General features: G+C 34.1%; 1 protein-coding gene across 1 annotated transcript; it reads right to left on the reverse strand.

Moving 5' to 3' along the window:
* Positions 1 to 554: 554 nt before the first annotated feature.
* Positions 555 to 9,506, reverse strand: nfybb (nuclear transcription factor Y, beta b). The gene is made up of 7 exons (XM_019068324.2): positions 9,354 to 9,506; positions 8,042 to 8,138; positions 7,710 to 7,843; positions 7,262 to 7,459; positions 7,011 to 7,089; positions 1,452 to 1,531; positions 555 to 1,365 (listed from the first exon to the last, which is right to left on the reverse strand). Exons 2-7 carry the CDS (start codon positions 8,136 to 8,138, stop codon positions 1,333 to 1,335), a joined length of 621 nt encoding a protein of 206 aa, XP_018923869.2. The 5' UTR covers positions 9,354 to 9,506; the 3' UTR covers positions 555 to 1,332.
* Between the last annotated feature and the right edge of the window lie 340 nt (positions 9,507 to 9,846).

Consider the following 9,846-nt stretch of genomic DNA (forward strand, 5'->3'; position numbering starts at 1 on the left):
CTTGATTTAATAAAATATCGCTTTAACCCTTCGTCTTCCTTGCTTTAACCATTTATTAATAATTTATCATAAAAATAATATTAACAATAAAAATAATAATATTAATACAACACCATTTTCTCTTTCAGTGAAGTTAAATGAGCATGTCTGTGTATTCAGTATAATTATGTATCCTGCAGAGGAGGGCTGATAACGCTAAATAGAAATGACTTTATTAGAGAGGAGAGTCACGCTGTATTTGTATGTTGACTTTTTGGTCATAAAATAGATTACAAATATTCAGGAAGTGTCATATATGATACCTAATTAGATAAAAATTCATTTTATTAAATAAAATGAAATAATTTAAAATCTATGTATATTAGAATTACTACCATAATATCCAGTTAAATATCCACAAAATCCATTGTACTAAACCTGATATTTTTCTGTCGTTTATATTGACAAGATTATTCTGTCATTTAACATTATTTCACTGACCGTAAACACACACTCATTTATAATGCTCAAAAAATATAAAACTAAGCATGATACTGGAGAAAAGATGACATAACTAGGGACAAATATTTTTAATAAATTAATTAATGAAGTGTTTTGTTCCTCTTTTCATTTTTAAATGTCACTTTTGATGTGCTCTTGCAGCTGATATCTGTATTAAAGCTCGGTTTTACAACAAAATGAAATTCAGCAAGAATTGAATGTAAAATCATCCAAAGAAGTCGCTGTCCTGAAATGGGCCACACTGAAGAACCTATTTACATTTAGTTTTGGATTTGACTGATACATGCAGATTGCTTTCAAATGAGTTCTTCATGTTGAATGAAATGCATCAATACAAATTCACATAAACATTGAGAAAAACCCCCCCAAAAAAAAAAAAGTTTTACTATTTACAAAAATTCCACATTTTAAGTGTAAACATCTCATCAAACTGAAATTACACATGCAACATGATTTTTAATCTATATAAAAAAAGAGCAAAGCCCTCAATCCACTAAGTTGCAGGAAAATTCACATTTGTTCTATTTTATTGCTTTGATAGACGGGTGACCCCCTCAGGACCCCTTTTACCCAAAACCTTTACATGGATAAAACTCCAAATGTATGATGAAAACAACAAAAATAACACCCAACAGACTAGTCGTGTAAAATCATAATGTGTGTGCAGAGACACACATGGAGCACACACAAATACAAGCTAAACAAACATAGAAGTCCAGCTCTGTGACCTGTGAGAGTCTGCTGAAGACCTCCATAAGACCCCACTGCTCATGACCTGTGGAAGTGTGGAGGTCTGATTCACGATTATTAGGTGTTGATTTCCACACATCTTCAGGAGAACTGGAGCTGTTGCACACCTGGGATCTGCATCAGATAAAACACAGTTAAAAGCATCATTCAAAATGCTTGGAAGTGAAGACTGAAGTGTGCTATCTTGGTTTGATTCTGACCTGCTGATAGGAGGTGGTGTACACCATCACATTTTGTTGCTGTCCATCAGCTGTTATGATTCCTGCAGGTAGTGGATTTGCTAGGAGAGAGAAAAAGATTTTATTGTGCTAAGTAGTCCCTAAATGGTAGCTTATGCCAAAAAGATTTATGGCTTTGACCTTTCCCCTCCCCACGTAGCCTTTTGACCTTACCCCTCCCCCACCCACGTCGTGACCTTGAGACCACCCACACCATGCTGACCCTGTGACCTATTATTGATATCCAGATGTCTGGGGTAACGGGATGGGGGGCTTCTATGATATTAGACTGCGTAGCCTATAATAAAAGATAATGAATTTCAAACCTGAACCAAACATATTTTTATTCAAAGATCAACAGTCTGTCATTAGTCTTTAGTCTGCCACAAACAACAACAACATTAAAATCATGAACTCAAATGTCATTGTGAAAAAAAAAACAAAAAAAAACAATGACTGTTGTAAGTAACAGTGCGTAAATCAGACCTTTCTGTATAGAATAGCGCTAATAAGCTTAAACGAAAATAACGAAATAATTGTGTAGTGAAGTATTTTTTATTTTTTTGTACACAGTGCCGTGAACAATGAATCACTGCTTTACGCGTGCATCACTGTCCTCCTCGCGGCTGCAGCAACTTGCGCTCTCTTCATCGTTTTTGCTTTTTAGCAGCGTGTTGGGGTTCCGGTAAAAAATCAAAAAAAACATAATGAATCAAAATAACATCAATAATGCATATCTAAATTTGCGCCTAGCCGCCTACGTTATTTTTTTAGAACTTAGAAAAAAGATGCTGCAGCCAATGAGCAGCCGGCGGGGGCTGGTTGCAGGACGACTCAACCTCCGCAGACAGTTTTTAATGTTTATCAGACAATAACTACTCAAGATTTTGCTTTAGTATAATTTTCGGGACTATTAGGGCCAGATTCGGGATTCGGGACAACAGTTTAGATTTTGGGACTGTCCCGAATTTTTCGGGACGTCTGGTCACCCTAGTGTGCGCGTACACAAATATAATATGATGACTGTATTAAATGATTCTCAGCATTGTAAAAAAGGATTTAAATAACATGCCTAATAATGAATTTAAAAATAAATAAAATAAAGAAATGGATAAACTGTGAGTCACGTCAGGGACATCAAAATAAGTAAAGGGGGGAAAAAATACTTTAACAGGCCTAACAATAAGGGGGGAGGTCCCGACATGTCTGGACATGTCAAAGGTCCATGTTTTATGGAGGCTTTCCATAAACAATTCAATTCAATTCACGTTTATTTGTATAACTTTTTCACAAAACAAATTGTTGCTAAAGCAGTTTCACAGAAAATTACAGTTCTACATTATATTTACAAACTTTTATATTCATATATACATTATATTATTGAATTTTATACTGTATCACTCCCCTAAACCTACCCATCACAGTAAACTTTCTGTATTTCTAAATTTTCATAAGAATAATTTGCTATAATTTATAAAGCATTAATACAAATTATGACAAATTCAACCAAATTAAATAATACAAAACAACAACAAAAACAAACAAACAAAAAACAACAAAATAACAACACACACACACACGCCTCCTTTGTGGGGACACTCCATAGACGTAATGATTTTTTTAATGTCTTAATAAAACACATTTACGTTGTTATATCAGTGTAGCCCCATGTCATTATACAAGTTTGTGTTCTGATAAATCATATAAACAAGCACACAAATACATAAACATTTGTAAAAAAGCTAAAAAAGACTTCATTATTTTAAAGAAAATGGCAATAAATAAAGTATATAATTGTATATGTCATAGCAACAAACATGTTACTAAAGCAAAGCAAATTAGCAAAATAGCAAATTTTTATATTCATATTTACATTATATTAATTAATTTTATACTGTATCATCCCCTAAACCAACCCATCACAGTAAACTTTCTGCATTTGTATATTTTCATAAACATAATTTAGCATAATTTATAATTTATGCTGTTATGCTCGGGGACAAATTTAGGGCCGTAAAGAAATATAGAGCGGAGTATCATCAGCATAACAATGAAAGCTAGCACCGTGTTTTCTGATGATATCTCCCAAGAGTAACATGCAAAGCGTGAAAAGTAACGGCCCTAGTACTGAGCCTTGAGGTACTCCATACTGCACTTGTGATCGATATGATACCTCTTCATTCACTGATACGTATTGATGGCGGTCAGATAAGTATGATTTGAACAATGCCAATGCACTTCCATTAATGCCACTTCCACTGATTGTGCTTGGGGTCTTATCTTTGGGGTTTGCATATGGGAAAAGCATGGACGATAAGGTTTATTCTATTTTTATACTTACATGTGACCTGGATAAACACAATTTGGTACGCATTGCAATGATGCCTTGTGAACACGAACCGAACCAAGAAGGAAATGCAACATTGTAACAAATTAAGTCCCTGTTTCGGAACAAAGCAAACGATCTGCAGGTCTGAAAACACCCTTGAACTAAATTTAAACGTAGGTTTGTCAAAAAGAAATAATAATTTGTTATCTGGCTTAATTTTTTCCCTTTCTTAAAAACATTGTGCCAAACATACTTGGCAGCATGTTTCTCATTTTGTATTGACCACATATTTATCAGATTGATAAAGGTAACATAGAAATAATAAAAGTAAAATTATATACATACACACAATCATGTACACAAGACATGCACCACCTTAAATGTAACATTGTATACTAGGTTTTAACGGTGTAGGTATTTTCTACTGCCGGACATGTTTTTCATTTAGCTAAACTTTGCATTTCAGTGTAATTAAATATTCTCAGGAGACCCATTGATCCCCAGAAGTCCCTCACATGTGTCATTTCATTCACAGTTTACAACTGCGACACAAATCCAACACAAATCAAGTCAGCGGGTATCCAAAGAATGTCTTTCCTCTGTAGCAGTCTTTTGTCCTAACAAGTTTTTGTTTAAACAAAGATGTTAACTGGAATGTTATGGGGAGATTCCTGTTAAAGTCATAAACTCTCTCTTCAAATACTGTTCATGTGTCCAGTAGACAAGTGCTTACATCAGCACATGGTAACTTTCTACATATATTTTTGAGTAGATAACTAATGGTATATTGATAGTATATGAAATTTATCACGCTGATAATGAACGTGGATTTGCGCAGCTTGTCAGTTAACAATGGCTCTGTGTAGTAACAGCTGCTCTATGTAAAATCACACACCTGATGGAATTTACTGCTGATTAGAAGCTTTACAGCTTTACTGACGAGATGCGCATTAATTATCGGCCGATAATTCTACTTGTTTATATGATTTATCAGAACACAAACTTGTATAATGATATGGGGCTACACTGATATAACAATGTAAATGTGGTTCATGATGAAATTTAGTAAGGTCTCTTACAAACAATATTTTATTAAAAATGGAAGTTTAGTAAAGTTTAGTAAAATTTGTCCTCATGAGCATAACAGCTTTATAAATTAAAACAAAATACTCATAAAAAAATATAAAAACACAAAAATTACTACTATGATTGATATTTATGGGAGTGATAGATAAATATAAAACTAAAATTCTCTGAAAAACCTCTCTTTACAAACAATTTGTTTTGTAAAGCTATACAAATAAACGTGAATTGGATTATATCTATGGAAAGCTTCCATAAAACATAGACATTTGACATGTCGGGACCCCAATAGCCCTTATTGTTTGGCCTGTTAAAATATTTTTTCCCCCTTTACTTATTTTGACGGCCCTGCTTCTTCATTACAATCGACCGATAATTTTTTATTAAATGACAAACTCTTTTTCACTCTCCTGGAAAAATGTACGACATTTTATATTTTTAGTGACGCCTAAAACTAGTATAAATGTTTTTCCTTTGTTTTATATCATGTGTGATCACATAATTTATTTATATTCATTTCAAAGAAGAGAATAAGACTCGGGTGCTTGAATGCGTGTGTGTGTGTGTTAGAGAGAGAGAGAGAGTCTCTTAAAATGGGTCTCTTAAATTCCCTTACTTTTTAATATTGTTTGTTCATTTTAAACCTTCTTTTTCCCACATCTCCCATAGAGAGAGAGAGAGCGAGAGAGACAGAGGAGCTTTTCCAACCTAACTAAGCACAATTTTTGTAAACCTCTTATTCGAAGAATGGTCATCCTTGCACTAGGAAAACTTTTTTCTCACAGAAAAAGGTAAGGGGATTTTTATACATTTCTTTATTAACAGACATAATATCAAATTCATTATCACACACATAATTTTAAACTTTTTTTATAATGCAGAGAATCTTTTTAAACAGTCATCATATTATATTTGTGTACGCGCACACACATATTGTGATATGTCCTCATGATCTGCTAAAATAGTTTACTTATTTTGATATTGCCCATTAATACATCCTTCTTTTCCTCACATCTCCCATAGAGAGAGAGAGTGACCAAAAATGAAACCGGATACCTTCCCGGACATGTGGACCGCAGATGGGTAAACCTTGGATGTGGGAGTTCAAAACGGACCATAAAAGTTCAAAAACATTACTCAGGACTTCATTTATGACTTGTCACTGGACAGAGTTGTGTAAACATCAGATTTCTCTCACGGAGGTCAGAGGATCGACATCGGAATTCCACACATGCCGATTTCCACATCTGGATATCATTAATAGGTCACGGGTCAACATAATGATTATTATTTGTGATTTAAACTTTGATGATTTCTAAGCGCTTTCAATCTCAAGGTGAGGACAAATCTTTTGATTTGGAATTGGATTTTGGATTGTTGAGATGTGTGTTGAAGTACTTAGTTATTTAGGGGGAATATAAATACAACTAAATATATATATATATATATATATATATATAATTAATAATTTATAATTAAAAAGAAATTATAAGTAGCCATAATAATTATTAACCTATTTCCAAATCAATGTAATTAAAATTATATTTAATTGACCAATCAATTAATAATACAAAACATGAAGAAAAATACTGTGTATACACAGCCTAATTATTTCAATTACTAAATTTAAAAACAAATAACATAATAATAAATATTGATATTTTCTATAAATAAATGTCATGTAAAACTGCATATTTAAATATTTTTACAATACATTTGATAAATTTGCTGTAAATTTATTACTGTTAATACAACTGTAAATGGATAAAAAAATGCAGATATTTTCATATAAATATATCAGACAATCATTTGAATTAAACACAAATAACAACAAACAGTGTACATACAGTTCATAAATGAGAAAAGCTGCATTGGCAACTACCTGAAATAAAATAGGTTTGTTGAAGTAAAAAAAAAAAAAACACACACACACACACACAAAAAAAAAAAACTAAAATGAAAATAAATAAATAAAGTTAATTAATTAATTCTAGCTACATAGAAATATTAAAACAATAAAAAAAAATACTTAAATTAAAAAAATAAGAAAAATATTAAAATACTACAACAGTATGTAAACAATAATTAATAATAAATTAAATTCGAGGTTGTAACCACCAGTAACTTACTGAAAGTCTCTTCGGTCAGCTCCTCTCCCATGCCTTCGGTTACTGTTACGCCGCTTATGCCTTTCTCTCCTTTCATGGCCTGAGAACAACCACACAAATGTAATGTAAATGAAAAGAGCACAACCAGTCAAGAGGAGGAAACCACATCTGACAGCTGTGCAAAGTGTTACTGTTTATTACACCAGACATGAAGTTAATAAGCCTTTTTACTTCAATGATGTATGATGATGCCATTAAAATGTCAATGCTACCTCTCTGAACTTCTGCAGGTAGAGCTTCAGAGGCTCCACGTACATGTCGAAACCCAGCGTGGACATCGCGAACAGGATGTCTTCGCCGTTTATGGTCTTGCGTTTCTCCTGGTGGCATCTCTCGCTGGCTTCTGAAGTGATGAAGCTGATGAACTCGCTCACACACTCCTGCACACACTCCTTGGCATCCTTTGCTATCTGAGGTGATGGGGAGAAAGGTTTTCTTTTGAAGCACGCCTGTAAAACTTGACTTCACGCTATATAGTTTCACTTTCTTTTAAGCAAAATAAATGGCATTAATTAAGAAGCTCTGAACAAATAAATTGAGAGGTGATCAAAGTGCATCATCTTATACATAAACCAAATAATACATAAACTAGTAAATAACAATTTTAAAGAGGGATTTATTTTTCCTTCTCCAAACCTAACTGCCTTAAAAATGACTTACTTTTCCAGTTTGTGGGATTGCATTCTTCATGATTCGAGCTACGTTGGCAATGGGGAGATAGATGTCTTGTTCACGTAGGTTATCTTTGCTTCCATTGCCATCCTCGTGGTCATTGAGACCCTCATCACCTTCATCTTTAAAAAAATAATTAAATAAATGCATAAGAAATGTTTCTTGAGCAGCACAAAAACATAACAGAATGCTTTCTGAAGGATCATGTGACACTGAAGGCTGGAGTAATGATGCTGAAAATTCATCTTTGTGTCACCGGAAGCAATCACATTTTAAAATATAGTCAACAGTCAATTAAATATGACTTTAGCGTCACTTACCTTCAGGAGCTTGAGCTAGAACAAAGTGACTACCAGCCATATATTCGCCTGTTATGCCAAGTTGGGAGGCATCTGTAGTTGAACTGTCTCCGTCCATCTGAAACATAAATTTAATTGTATTACAGCTGTAAATTATTGCTTGTGTTTCATAACCAAGTGTGCTGCCTACCTAGACAGCATTTTTGGCCACAGTGCGCTTCATACTTACATAAACGTATGTGGGCACGCAAAACTGAGACGACAACATAATAAGCCACTAACATGAATTTAAACGTTCTTTTATTCAGTAATAAACATTCATAATTATCATCTTTCAGTGAAACAAATCCCCCCCACAGACCATCACAGGATTGATTATATAATAAAAATATAAACGGATAATAAAAATTCTGATATTTTTCATACAAATATTTCAGACATTCATTTTGCATTAAAGACAAAATAATAACACGTACATTTCATAAATGAGAAAAGCTGCTTTGGCAACTACCTGAATTAAAATAGGTTTTGTTAAACTAGAATATGTTGTTGAAGTAAACAAACAAGAACTAAAATTAAATCAAATAAATAAAGTGAATGAATTCAAGCTACATAGAAATATTAAAAAGACAAAAAGTTACTGAAATTAAAAACATAAGAGAAAAATATTAAAATACTGTATATAAAAAAATAATTAATAATCATATATATATATATATATACTGCCAATTATACATTGAAGGCAGTCAGTGTAGTCTAAATATGATATTTAATAAATGATATATATATATATATATATATAATATATATATATATATATATATAATATATATATATACTGCCAATTATACATTGAAGGCAGTCAGTGTAGTCTAAATATGATATTTAATAAATGAAAAGCGAATTAAAAATAACAGGGTGCAATGCATTAGCCCATATCAACATTTTGATACCTGCACACATTTTATTGGCTAAAGAGCTCGCTCGTGCTAGCAACGAACATGAACGGTTACGCGCACTAAATAAAAACAAACCACACTTTCACACTGAATCATTCTGAGAAATGGGTTATTATAACTGATGGACACAGCAGAAGAGGGCCGTGACGAGCTGAAGCAGCCGTGGATCCCCTAAAACTGATCGAAGTAAACAAAGGGGCCGAGCACGATAACGAGCTTTTAACAATCATGAACAACAGCGAGCTGCTTTTCATAAAGCGCGCTTAATTTCTCATTCTCCCCGCCAACTGATAATAAAACTCTCGCGCGCGGAGATTTCCATTCGATGTAACGAAATATGGGTTAGCAATCATTGGCCGGAGCCGCACACTAACCTGCGATGAAGCCCTGGTTGGTCCTCGCCTCGGCTCGGCCGTTTGGTTGGACAGAAAATGGCTGCGGGAGAGCCAGTCCCTGCGCGGGGCTGAACGGTGCTGGAGGAGGAGGCCCCTCGGACACTAGGTGGCGCTGGAGCCCTTCATGTTGTCGAAATAGCGCCTTCTATTGGTAGTGGTTGGCACCATAGACATATAAATAGCTAGACGCCTCATTGGCCGCTCGACCGCACGTCAGCGTCGCCGCCATATTGGAGCGGGCAACTCTCCATACTCTCATATCGTGACAGAGGAAAACATACCTGACTCGTCGGGACGCTTGGGCATCTACACAACCATCGCATAATAATAAAAACAGATCTCGGGTATTATCTTTCACAGGTAGAGACTCAACAGGTGTTTCTGGATGTTTTTTTGGTCATTTTTAGCTTTATGTTTGCGGCTTAATTAGCCCCAATGTCAGACTATTACAAGCTATGCGATATCGCTAGTT

Source organism: Cyprinus carpio, chromosome B25 (assembly GCF_018340385.1).
Source record: "Cyprinus carpio isolate SPL01 chromosome B25, ASM1834038v1, whole genome shotgun sequence".
NCBI lineage: Eukaryota > Metazoa > Chordata > Actinopteri > Cypriniformes > Cyprinidae > Cyprinus > Cyprinus carpio.